Source organism: Ambystoma mexicanum, chromosome 5p (assembly GCF_040938575.1).
Source record: "Ambystoma mexicanum isolate Mex_15411 chromosome 5p, UKY_AmexF1_1, whole genome shotgun sequence".
NCBI classification, from domain to species: Eukaryota; Metazoa; Chordata; class Amphibia; order Caudata; family Ambystomatidae; genus Ambystoma; species Ambystoma mexicanum.
Window position 1 is genome coordinate 838,686,413 of NC_090930.1, and position 13,589 is coordinate 838,700,001.

The following is a 13,589-nucleotide window of genomic DNA, read 5'->3' on the forward strand; positions in this document are numbered from 1 at the left end:
AATCCCCAGGTTCGCCGAGGGTTAAAGACGCCTTGGCGACCTGGCGAGGCGGTGGGGAAACAAAGGGACAGTAACTCCCTCTGGCTAACCCTCGCGCAAGGGGTCACTCAGCGGAAAAATGTGTCCTGCTAATGTTGTGGTGGACCGGGGGGCCCGGCTCTGCCCCACTTTTTAGAGACTGTCGGGGCCTGGCACCGGCTGGCCCTGGCCCACTTAAAGCACTGTACTTGTTGCATTAAGAAGAATCAGTAACAGTTCACCCCAAAACTTGATGAAACATTTTATAAATGTCGACCAGACAATAATCAGGACCAGGGCTTTTCCCTCAGATTGAACTATTAATTGCTCTGACTATCCCAGCCGTGTTGAATACTAGCTGGGTTAGTACATTCGGGTAGCTTGAAAGAACCAAAGATGGGTTTATAGCACCAGTGGCAGCGGGATTATACAGAGCTGAAAGGTCGGCCACCACCCGAGCATCGGGCATGCTAGCATTTAGTCCTCTGATTTCATTTCTTTTGTCACTTTGCATCACCACTGTTTTTATCTGAGGAAATATGAGTAGAGCCTGTCTCTCTAGCAGAATGCACACTCCACTTCTAAACTAAACAAAATGCTCAGGCCTACTTTATTTGGATGCTTGCAGTTTATATCAGTGAAATGTCCCCATAAGGTTATCCGCAGACTGCACAAAGAAGCTGACCTGTGAGGGCTCGTAGATGTGGCAAGTGGGCATGCCCGGCTCCTGATGGCACATGTTGACAGCGCTGCACACGACATCAGGATTCATTTTCTTGCTCAGCCTGCAGGGAAACATAAACCATAAATGTACTATACATTCGAATATAAAACGTATCAACATCCCAGGTGGCAAATAAACTTCTCGTGTTGATATAACTGCTGAAATAGAGTAAGAACGGATGGGTGGATGGATGATGGATGGGTGATTGGATAGACGGATGGATGGATGATAGATTCATGGATGGATGGATACATGGATGGTTGGATGATGCATGGGTGGATCGATGGATGGATGGGTGAGTGGATGATGGATGGGTGAGTGGATGGATGGATGATAGATGCATGGATGGATGGATACATGGATGGCTGGATGATGGATGGGTAGATGGATGGATGGATGGGTGAGTGGATGATGGATGGGTGAGTGGATGATGAATGGATAGATGATAGATGCATGGATGGATGGATAGATGGATGGCTGGATGGATGGGTGATGGGTGGATGGATGGATACATACATGGATGGATGGTGGGTGGTTGGATGATGGATGGGTGGGTGGATGGATGGGTGGATGGATTGCTGGGTGGATAAATGAATGGATGGATGATGGATGGGTGGGTGGATGGGTGGATATGGATAATGGATGGATGGGTGGATGGGTGATGGATGAGTGGGTGGGTGTGTGGGTGGATGGATGGATGGACGGGTGGGTGGATGATGGATGGGTGAGTGGATAGATGGATGGATGGATGGATGGATGATAGATGCATGGATGGATGGATACATGGATGGCTGGATGATGGATGGGTAGATGGATGGATGGATGGGTGAGTGGATGATGGATGGGTGAGTGGATGATGAATGGATAGATGATAGATGCATGGATGGATAGATGGATGGATGGATGGATGGATGGGTGATGGGTGGATGGATGGATACATACATGGATGGATGGTGGGTGGTTGGATGATGGATGGGTGGGTCGATGGATGGGTGGATGGATTGTTGGGTGGATAAATGAATGGATGGATGGGTGGGTGGATGGGTGGATATGGATAATGGATGGATGGGTGGATGGGTGATGGATGGGTGGGTGGGTGTATGAAGGATGGATCGGTGGGTGTGCGGGTGAATGGATGGATGGGTGGGTGGGTGGATGATGGATGGATCGGTGGGTGTGTGGGTGGATGGATGGGTGGTTGGTAATTGGATGAATGGATGGCCAGGTGGATAAAGCCCACTGGACTCTTAAAACATAATGCACAACATAATAGTCTACATATCTGCTGACTTACAATCAGAAATGGGGTTCTAGACTGAAAATATGTTTAGCACATCCACTATCAGTGTGGGAAGGAGCAGCAGCGTTGTCAGGGAATCTAAATTTAAAGAGAGTCGCGTTTCTTTGGCAGCCCTCTACACTGGAAGCGGCGAGGAGAGGGGAATTAGGAACGTTTCCCAGTGGCCACTTGGCAGTAGTGAATTTTCACTCCGGACATGGTTGCATATCTATGCTAATGCATACATCTGAACGGGTGACCACTCAAAATCATGTTTGATGCCAAACGAACCTAGGCCAGGGTTCGCCAGGCCGGTGTGACGAACACCACATCCCCCAACTCAGAGAAGTGTAGACATCTACACCCCAACCATCACCAAACCAATCCAAAGCACCAACAGGACATGAAGAACGTGCTTTGTAAGGTCCAATAGCATAACAAGTGAACATGCCCACTGCCGCCCACCGAAAGATCACAAACCCTGGACTTCCCACACTGAGCTCAAATGAAGTCCTTGGACCCCAATTACCCACCGCCCGAACTGTGGTGCCCTTCAGGGAAAGCTGGGTGGCCAGTAGGTGCTTGATACTGAACAACATGCCCAAATGCAAAGCTTTTAATGCACCAGCAGCACTGCGCTCTGAGAGCGGCTTTCATTGGGATGTGCCTGTCTCAAGCACTTTTACACAATCACAGATGTGGTCTCTCCTAAGCGAAACGTTCCCAGAATCAAAACTATGCACATCCGATGTTCATGGAATATCTCATGTTTGCTGCTGCTTGTAGTGCAGCCATTTCGACTGGAAGGCTACCCGGAAAAATGTGTGCAAATTAAATATGCAGCGTGAGAGACACGCCCAGTGTCATTCTGAAGATGCCTATCCAGGCCAGCCTTTTTATTTGCATTTTGGAACTTGTCGTTCTAGATTCCTAGAGGAAAAAGCTAATCTAAACCTCCCGGAAGGAAAAGAAAAAACAGGACTGCATCCGGGTGAACGTTTCTCCCAAATGCCATGCAGAGTGCATGCTGCAGTCCCACTTCTTTTCAACAGGCTGCATTTTAAAGGACCTGCAAGTGGTGCAAAGGGATCTGGGAAAAGAATAGCTGCCCAATTTTATTTTAGGCAGAAACAAATTCAGGTGAAGGTATGTCGTTCTAGCATACTCTGCCTGTGGCGGACGACTGTGGCACTTGCTCCTGGCAAAGGGACCCTACATCGCTTCAGAGGTGACATCACATGGGGCGCAACATTATTGGTGGAACCCAGATCAAATGACCAAATAGGAGAATAATGCTGCGCACACTACGGTGGCTGCATGGGCCTAGTTGTTACACTGTAACAATGCACTCCATGGTCCGGCCTTTTGCTCGTTCTCTGAACTGGCGACGAATGGGTACCTTGCATGGTGTGTGGTTATCTTGCCCGGTCCCTTGTGCCCGAGCACACTTATTATTGGCACTGCTTGGGCCACACGGGCCCGTATAAAGCAACCCCTAGCTCAGAGACTAATGTATACAAAGGTGTTGTTGGAGCATTCATTTACACACACGAGGATAGCCGGACACTGTACAAGACGGCAACTACTAGACGCAGACAAAGGACAGGTCCATGATGCTTACTTCTATCAGTCATACATTGCTTACAAATAGCTTCAATGGCACTCCAACCATAACTAAGAGTGGAATGTCCCTAGACGCAGGTTATGAGCCGCCTATCTAGGGTGAGGGGACAGAAAAGAGACTGGCCCTCCTTTTACTAAGGCTAGAATGTCCAAGCCCATACATGTTTTACAAAGAATGTGCTCAATTAAACGTCCGGAGAGAAGAACATCCGGACTGTAAGCAAAAGTGGAAGAAAATATACTTAAATGCTCCCACTTATATGCTCAGAAACAATACAAGAAAATGAAAACAGGTTTATTCAGTCCAGGGTGCCAGTTGCTAACTGAAAATCCCAGTATAGCCTGTGGTTGCTGGAGCAATACCTGGCGCGCTTGCTGCAGTGTGTTTGCCTCAGTGGTGATCAAGGAGTTCAGCTCATGCCTGTCCTATGCTGATAGTAATCTACCTTTTGTCTCCAAAGGACAGGAGGTTGTCAACAAATGATAATGGCCGTGTTATCCCCTGGAGCCTGTACTTTGTAGAACTAAAGCACCACACAAGGTTACTCCTTTTGTGAAATCAGAGGATTGTGATGATAACATCCGCAGACAGAGGCGTTGCTAGGGGGGGCTAAGAGGGCTATAGCCCCTGGTCTTTTGGTTGTAGCCCAGGATAGAATCTCAGGAGCTACAGCCAAAATGCTAGCTAGCCCCCAGTCCCAACAGTTCCGACATCAGCGTAGCCCCAGGTCTTTTCCAGACCTAGCAACACCCCTGTCCGCAGACATTTCAGCAGAAGTGGTGCAGAGGTAACTGTGGTGTTGGGTGCATCTACTTGTACTGTAGGTGTGATGGTAGCATGTGACACTCGCACGGGAAGCCATGGGTCAATGTATAGCTCATTTTCAGAATATGTCTGCGCTCCTTGTGAGGGCATGCACGGCTGTGGGTAAGTAACTCCCATTTCATCTCATGATGCAGTCTGGTTTCTGTGGCTCCATCTGTGGACTCTACTGCAGTGGCATTCTGAAAACAAGATGGCCGTTTTGGAGGCACCTGCCTGTTGTGGTCTCAGAGCAGTGCACAGCCAAAGCCCTGGACCCTAGTGACTTCCTCAAAGACGGGGGTGTGGAGCATTGTGTAAAAATCATCTACTTACCTGCTCCACATGCAGGGATTTCACACTGCCGAGGTCCACTCTACAACTTCTCCATGTGGGGTAACCTTGCGATACACCCTTAAACTGGTTTATGCGGCACCGGTTGATGTGGCGGAAGATTGAATTGCCAGGGGCCATGGGGACTGCTGGGGCCCATGCAATACTTCTGTTATAGGAGGGAATCTTAAGGGAGGGGGGGGGGGCTGTTCACTCTGCGCAAGATGGTCCGGACATGCTCCACCCTGGGTTGGGAATGGGGTTTGCCAGGTGCCAATATGGGCTTTTGCCTAGAGTTGCAAAAATCCTCTCACCTCTCCCAGCCCCAAATCCACCTTCAAATGGCACGTGCGTTCCCAGATCGTAATAGCACAGCGTAAATGCCACACGTACCATCCGGGTGTTTGGTGAATGACTCCCAAGGCCGCTTGTTGCCATGCGACAGGCGGGACTTTGCTATTGTACATGGTCTGTATGTGGGCCAGTATATTCTTGTCATAGTGTCCAGGTGTTCATTGTGGACAGGGAATGCAGGCTGGCGGGCGTGACTTACACTTTATACTGCTCATACCACCACTGTCTGCACCTAGCATTTGGCATTGCTTCTTCTTGGCTCCCTTGTGTCTTTGCAGGCAAGGCTGGTGATATCCGAAAGCCGACCCTTTGCCTTCACTGCTCCCCTTCCCATGCTAGCTCTGTGATCTCAACCAGCCTGCTCATTTATTTAAAACCATAGTGGTGTGTGGGTTCTGTGGGGTTCATAATAGTGGCATGCAGCCGTCTATTATCCGCACTTCCACAACTGCAAGCTTGGCGGGATTGTTTTTGGCAGGTGAGTGTTGACATTTTCATTTGTGTTGCAGTTCCAGTATGGTCCCATTGCTGTGCACATTACATGGTGCATGCACTAAAATGGTGGCTTTATCATGGATTCTGAGATTTGGAAAGGTTGCATGTCACAGCGAGAGGAGGCACATATGGGGAACAGCTCTACATGAGCTCGGTGTTGAGCCATGCATGCATGCCTCTGCCTGGAGTCTACAAATGGTGTAACTTTGCTTTGGTGATCCAGGTGTGTCATATAGATTTGGGTTTTCTTCCAGTGTGGCTAATGCACATGCAAATAGTTCATACACTGGAGGTATATGATATGATAGTTTATTTATATAGCACCTATACACAACGTGCTTCAAAGCGCTTCAAGGCAAGGGAGGGAGCAAGGAAAAACACAATGACATTCCTACAGGCCATGAACAGTAAGGATGTTAAATGGACTATCGTACTCGTGCTGACGACCTTTTAGATAGTGCAAGAGCTAAGACACAGATAAGGAAGGGAGGGGGAGAGTGGGAAGGAAATAGACAGGCGACTACCGTACTAGGCCTGACGAAATGTCTGGTAGAGTCGGAGAAAAAGAAAAGGAGAGGGGTGCAGAAAGGGATGGGAAGAACAAAACAATCGACTATCGTACTAGGCCTGACGACATTTCAGATAGTGTGGGAGGGAGTGGGGGGGACAAGCAAGGGGAGGAGGTAGGAGACAGACGAGGTTGCTATCATACTAGGTTCAGAGACAATTCTGATAGAGTAAGTGCATAGAAGGAAGTAAGGGGATGAGGGGAGGAGATAGGAAAAGGGAGAAGGGGAGAGGAGGAGAGAACAGAGAGTAAGCAGTCGAAAAGAGTGGAGAAGCAAGAGGGGAGAGCAAATACATAATTGTATGCATATGCATTTTGTCACAGTCCCTTACTTTGTGATTACCATGTTCACTGATATGGGGCACCATATCTATAGTAACAATACATGTGTCATGGCACATGTCCTTCAGGGATGATACATGTTGTCTGCATGTATTTGTATGCATATGTACACTGGGGGCATGGAGTGCACACTCACTCCATATTTGTGCATTTCATCTTATTTAATAGAACATGCTTTCAGCAGACCCACCTTTGGCCCCCGTCTCTACTCTTCCAATTCCCCTCAGGTCACTGACATCAATAATTGTCAGCACCTGCTTCTCCCATGGCTGCAGCTCAAGGGGTGGTGGGGTGGAGCGGCCTCCTGTGGCTAGGCCCTTCCTGTTGTGTTTGGCAACCAGCGTGTCGACGCAGCCCCAAACGTCCTGCCAGTGCTTCTGGATCTGGCTTACTGTTTGTGGTGTTGGTGTCACCACATTGACCTTGAGTAGTATATCCTTCCGCATCTTGTTGCGCTGCAGAAAAGGGATCTTGCTCTGCTCAGAACAAAGATGACATGTTGCCTCCTTCACAACGCCGCCCACCAGGATCTTGAGCCCATCATCCGGTAACTTGATGCTGCCTGAATGTGGCATTGTCCTGGTGCGTGCCAGATGTTGTGTGGCAGTCAAGGAGGCATGCTGGTCAGGCAGACACTGCAATAGTAGATGAGGCAGCTGAAGTAGGGAATTGTCTGAGAGACGTCTTTATGGAGAGCAAAAGGGTCTCGTGCCCCCACGTGGATGCCCCCACGTGGATGCCAGCTTCAAAGAAGTGAGTGCCCATTATTTACAAAACATGTCTGGGTGTTTTATGGTACTCTGCCAACACTCTAAAACTGATGCCTGAATGTTGTTCAAAACTACAATGATCAATTAAGCTTCTGATCAATTAAGCCTGTAAAGCTTTTTGTGTTCACAGTAGAACAGACAGTGGGCCAGATTCTCAAAACTTGGGCAAGCCTCCAGACCTTCATCTGCCAGGCCATTACAGAAAAAGGGAGAGACGTAATGCAAATCAGGCTTGGCCCCACCCCTAACGGGGCAGTCGAGCCAAAAATGATTGGTCATATCCTTTCTGCACGAGACCACAAGTAACATGTTTCAGCCTGAGTGTGTTTCATCAATGAGGTGTAGCTTGGGTCTATGACCCAGCAGGCACAGTACCCATATCTGGGGCATACCCGTCCCACTCAGGGTGATAAGACAAAACAAAAGAGGTGAAGGCTGAAAGGTTTAGAACTTATCTTAACAACTCACTCTGGGCAACCTTCCAGAGCATTGTTATTCACTTGCCAAGCTATTACAGAAAAGGGTAAAACCATACGCAAATCAGGCTTAGTCCAACCCCATACAGGGCAATTCAGCACAAACTGCTTGGTCACATCCCTTTTGTACATGGCCACAAGCATCCCCAGACATGTTCCGGCATCTCTGGGGATCACCAGTGAGGAGTAGCTTTGGTCCCTAGTCCCTAGATTTCATGATACACCAATGTAGCTACATCATCTCAGTTACTTAAGTATTTCTCTCATTGCCTCTCTCATCTCTCTTTGCCTTTTTCAGAATGTTTTATTCTCATGTTTTCCTCTCCTCCATAATTCCCCAAATGACTGCTTGTGTTGCTTTCCCATCAGCACTTTCAGCAAATAGCGGTACATTCAATTTGACTGCAACATTATTTTTCTCCATCTATTTAATCTCCACCATGAAATGAAGAGAGAAATTCCTCAGTGAACCAGACCTCTAGCATAAACCACTCCCTTTGCACATTCATAAAAGTCTGGGTTGGAAAGAAAATGTCGCTGCTTTACTGATTGCTCTCCCTGCCCCCTATGGTTCAAATATGGCCTCAATCTGTGTACATATTCTTTTGCTAATGATAACACAAGGGAACATATATGCTTATGGTTCGTATAAGTGTTAGTATCATCATTGGCTGCCACTCAACTGGTAGGCACGCCTTGAACAGCCTCTAACTACGTAAAATACAGGTAAAAGCATAATACCAGCAGCGGATAGGCTTGTCAATGAATGAACATTGCACTCTTCAGGGGATTTCACGCACACAAGGAAAGAATTGGTGAGCTTCGCATTGGGAGTGCCCTACAAAAAGTGAACATTTTGTACTTACAGTTTAATGAATTGTGCTCCAAATAACTCAACCACTATTGTGCAGATCTGCTTAAAGTGCAATTCCTCTGAAAGACATAAAAGAAAAAAACACAGTTTCACTTATAGGATGTAAAATGCACAAACAGTGGATGGACTGTCAGATATTCATTCTTATGAGACTGAAGTGTGTGTATCAGATTAAGGATAATTTTCAGCTCAGCAGCATCTCTCTTTTAATACATGGGAAGAAACCAGATCTTTCGACTGATAGTTCAAAATTCCACAGGAAGCTTCCTTTATTGACAATGCAACACCAGAAGCTAATCTTATACCAGAATAAAACTACAAAATAGCAAAAGAGAAAAACACAGAGACAAGCTGCCTCATTCTATCCTCCAAGACTGTGGAACATCATTTAAGTCCACACCCTAATACCTCCAATTAAAGATCAATCTAGTCAAATAATTCCTTGATTAGCTTTGCTAAAAACACCAGAAATTCAAGGCTGTGACCCCACTGATTACAACAAACACTTGCTCACTTTTTCTGTGCCCCCTTCTCACCTGCCTTAAGCCTCTCCTCTTGCAGTGAGCGAAAATTGTGCCCAAGGCATTCAGATAAATTAAGTCCTCTTTACAAGTTGGGCAGATCTTTGGCCATAAAGACTTCCCAACAACAATACCCTCTCCACCAGTGGAAAAAGCAGTCCACCGAGAGGAGTGCAAATGTTCTGACATGACGGTGGTAATGGTAATTGACTTTACTTTCCCATAGTTACACCCAAAGTATTGTTACCACTGGTGGACTTCTCCTTAAAAACTGTTTGCAATGACAAACTTACTCAGTTTCCACCATGATAATGACAGCATCCATGTTGGCAGCCATTTCGGAAAGCTCAATCCAATGTTATCCTGCTTTACAGAATTCTATTAGGCAAAAATGAGTGCCAAAAGTGGTTCTGGAGAATCTGGAGAAGAGTCCTAACTCGGAAATAGTGTAGTTTTGAGATGATGAACTCTAGATTGTTGTGGATAAAGGCATTAAGGAGATCACACCTTTTTGGGGTCATGAGCCAAAAATCATCTGCCGGGGAAAAACATTTATGCCAGTGAATTGCCAACAAGGTGGCAGCAGTTGCTGCCCACCCATAGAAAGGGGAATGGGTTCAGATGGAACGACCTACGAGAGAGGGTTAATTCTTCCATGAGAAGATACGTAACAGAGGTAAGGGCAACAGGTGGGGGGCACTGTGGCGACACTGCTCCTAAGGCCATAGGAAGTTGTGGTGGCTGGGACCCTCGATCCAATATCCACCTCAGGAATTGGGAATGCAGACTTTGGGACAGAATCGCAAGCAACACCTGGTGTCTCTAACCTGAATCTTTCTATCGCTAACAATCTGGACGTCCTTGCCCCTATTATGAGAATACGGCTAAAGCCTACCTCCAAGTGCAACTCTTGGTATGACTCTGACCTTGCCGCCCTGAAATGCAAGGGCAGGGTGGCTGAGAGGAAGTGGAGGGCTTTGGGTGAATCCTCTGCCGAACTAGCCTGCTGCCTGCTCTAAAGACAATACAGACTCTCTGTCCTATCCAAGAAGAGATCCCACATCCAAGCCTGTGTCTCCGCGGCCTCTAACAACACAGCTGAACTCTTTAAAATATGCAAGGAGCTCTCCAATCCTGCTGCAGTCTCCACCTCTCCTGTTCCCCCCCAGGCCCTCTGTACAGCTCTGGATTCTCACTTCACCACTAAAACTGAGAACATCCTGTCCTCGCTCCCCTCTTCTTCTCCCTCTACTTCTCTCAGCCCTGACTGGCTGCCTTTCCCTCTCCTCCTCCCTTCTGCTCTTTCTCTCCAACAACACCTGATGATGTTTCTAGACTAGTCCAATCTATGAAAGTGTCATCCAAACAGGTGCTCACCTGCTCCTCCAGAACCATCAAGGACCACATTAAGAGCCTCGTTCCTGACTTGGCCGATTTCTGCAATCACTCTTTTGCCACTGTATCTTTCCCTTCTCTCCTCAAGCATTCCCTTGTGCACCCCTCCTAAAAAAGCCTTCTGCCAATCCTACCTGTCTGGCAAACTATCATCCAATCTCTATCACTCCTTTCCTGGGCAAACTCCTGGAAAAGCTGGCCATCTCCCAGCTTACTCTCCACACTGAACCTGTTGGTTGTCTCCATGACCATCAGTCTGTCTTCTTCAGAACAGCCAGAGGCATGGAAACTGCTCTCCTGAACACCTGTGAAGATCTGCTTGCTATTCTTGACAACAGCCTTCCTTCTGTCGTCATCCTCCTTGATCTTTCCTCTGCTTTTGACATGGTCAATCATGCCATCCAGATCAATCGATTCAGTGAGAAACTGGACATTGCGGGACAGGCATTGGAGTGGTTGACATCCTTCCTCCTGGACCAAACTTCCCAGGTCCAACTTGTGTCCTTTCTCTCCACCACCCCCCTCTCCACATGTGATGTTCCCCAGGGCTCCAACCGCTCACCCTGGCTCTTCATTATCTACTTGTTCCCCCTGGGCCACCTGATCTCTACCTTCTCCTCTAACTTTCAGTGTTATGCGGATGACACCTAGCTCTCTTTCAGGCTCCCCTCAGCCCCCCTTCTCTCTCGCTCATTCCTGACTGTCTATCCATGATTCCGGATTGATGCGCCTCCAATGATCTCTGCCTTATTTCCAGTAAGACAGAGATCCTCCTCATTGGGACTCCTGCTTCTGCTTTCCCTCTCTCACTCTGGCTGCCCTCCCTGAGCCCTCTTCCTTCGTCTTCCTGGGAGGCAAAAAACCTTGGTGTCATCTTCAACTCCACTCTCTCCTTCTCTCCTCACATCATGGACCTTGCCAAGAAGGACCACAGTATGTGATCCTTTAACCCAGCACATACTGATGCTACACTGTTTCTAGCTGCCTTTCCCTCCAATATCTACATATCTACAATGTACCCCTGTCCACTGTGTCATACATGGCTCAGGTACCACATACCTTCAATTTGAACTGGAGATCTCAATACAGTGCCTGTGTTACATCGTGTTTGTTTACACCCACAAGCATGTGGCATACATTGCTTTGGGCTGTTAGAGGTTGTGATGGTGGTAGGTGATAGCCTCTCATGTTCAAGATTGCTGAATGGGTGCCTACATTGTGGTAAGTTCTTTGTGTTGCTATGTGACAAAAACTGTAAGTGCACAATGAGACATATTGCTTTGTACTTGCATGAGGTATGTGTATTATGATATGATATATGTCATTTATTACTCGCCTGTGCACAAGTGTTTCTAGGCGCAATAAGACAGGGAGGGAAGACAGTGGGAAGACAAGACAAACAATCTTACTAGGCCATGTGTTATTCAGATCGTGCAAGTGCGAGGGAGGGGAAAAGGAAAGTGCTGGGGATTGGGGAAGGGGAAGTGCAATCAGGGCAGTGTAGCTCTGGGTAAGTGCAACCAGGGCAGCGTGGCTCTGGGTAAGTGCAAGATGGCAGAGGATAGTAGGGTTGCAGTTTCAGCCTCTAAGTGCGCGGTCGGCCCGGAGGCATTGCAGGGGGGACTGGTCATGGAGGAGCCTGGTACCCAGTGAGACTCTGAGAGTAGCCAAGCAACCAGTCGCTGCAGCAGACAGGTAGTTCAGCATGAGACATAGAGGAGAGAGAAAGCAGAGGAGAAATGGAAGGTCTTGAGATGCTTATGGAACCTCTGGTGGCCCGGCTCAAGTTTGAGCAGGGAACCGAGGCCATTCCAGAGGGAGGCACCTGCAGAGGAAAGAGATCTAGCGCCCACTCTCTGCCTGGAGAAGCATCTGACCATCAGAGAGTATGAGGTAGCTGAGTGAAGGGCTCGAGAGGGAAGGTATTTAGGAAGAGAGAGTTGGATGTAGTGCGGGGCCCGGCCCCAGAAAGAATTGTGGACAATGCAGAGGGTCTTGAACTTGATCCTTGCAGCCAGTTCGAGAGATTTAAGGGCTGGAGAGATACGGTCCCTGGACTTGAGGCCAAGGATGAGTGGTGCAGCCCTATTCTGGATTAGCTGGAGGGGTCGTAGAGAAGAAGAGGGTAGATGGAGGAAAAGGCTATTGCTGTAGTCTAGGCTAGAGAGAATCAGAGATCTAGAGACATTGAGCGTCTGGGGGAAGGTGAGGAAAGGAAGACTTCCTTTGAGGAGTTGGAGTTGAAAGTGGGACTTTTTGGCAAGGACCTGAATGTGAGGGATGAAGGAAAGAGAGGAGTCGAAGATGACTCCAAGGTATCTGGCTTCAGATGAAGGAGGAGCTGGAGAGCCCATAGAAGAGGGCCAGAGTGAGGGACAGAAAGTGGGAGCAGGAGTCCCGATAGGAAGGATCTCAGTCTTGCTGGCATTGCTGGCATTGAGGCAGAGATCATTAGAAGTACACCAGGACTGGATGGCAGATAGGCAGTCAGGAATGATGGAGGAAGTAAGAAGAGGATCAGAGGGAAGTTTGAAGAAGAGCTGTGTGTCATCTGCATAACACTGGAAGTTTGGAGGGAAGGTGGAAATGAGGTGCGCAAGCAGAGCAAGGTAGTTGTTAAACAGCTAGGGGGAAAGGATGGAGCCCTGGGGGCTGCCACAGGTGAAGATAGAGGTGGGGGAGGACAAAGAGCCCAGAAAAACCCAGGATGGACAGTCACTGATGAAGGAGGTCAGCCAGTCCAGTGCCCGCTCTGTGATACCTAGGGTATCATGGAGTCGTTTTATGAGGATGGAGTGGTTAACTGTATCAAATATAGAGGAGAGATCAAGTAGAATGAGAACAGCTGGAGAGTTGGAATCAAGAGATGAGAGCAGTTCCTCATGGGTGTTCAGAAGAGCAGTTTCCATGCCTCTGGATGCTGGGAATCCAGATTGGTGGTCCTGGAGACAACCAACTATTTCAGTGTGCTGGGTCAGTTGGGGGAAAATCAGCTTCTCCAGGAGTTTCCCAAGG

General features: G+C 48.0%; 1 protein-coding gene across 1 annotated transcript in view; it reads right to left on the minus strand.

Moving 5' to 3' along the window:
* Window positions 1–13,589, minus strand: part of AOAH (acyloxyacyl hydrolase) — a 1,097,690-nt gene that overhangs the window by 745,802 nt on the left and 338,299 nt on the right. The window contains exons 3-4 of the mRNA XM_069613263.1: window positions 8,651–8,717; window positions 704–803 (exon numbers count right to left, since the gene is read on the minus strand). Of these exons, the coding sequence (XP_069469364.1) occupies window positions 704–803; window positions 8,651–8,717 (167 nt within the window). The remainder of the gene's footprint in view (window positions 1–703; window positions 804–8,650; window positions 8,718–13,589) is intronic.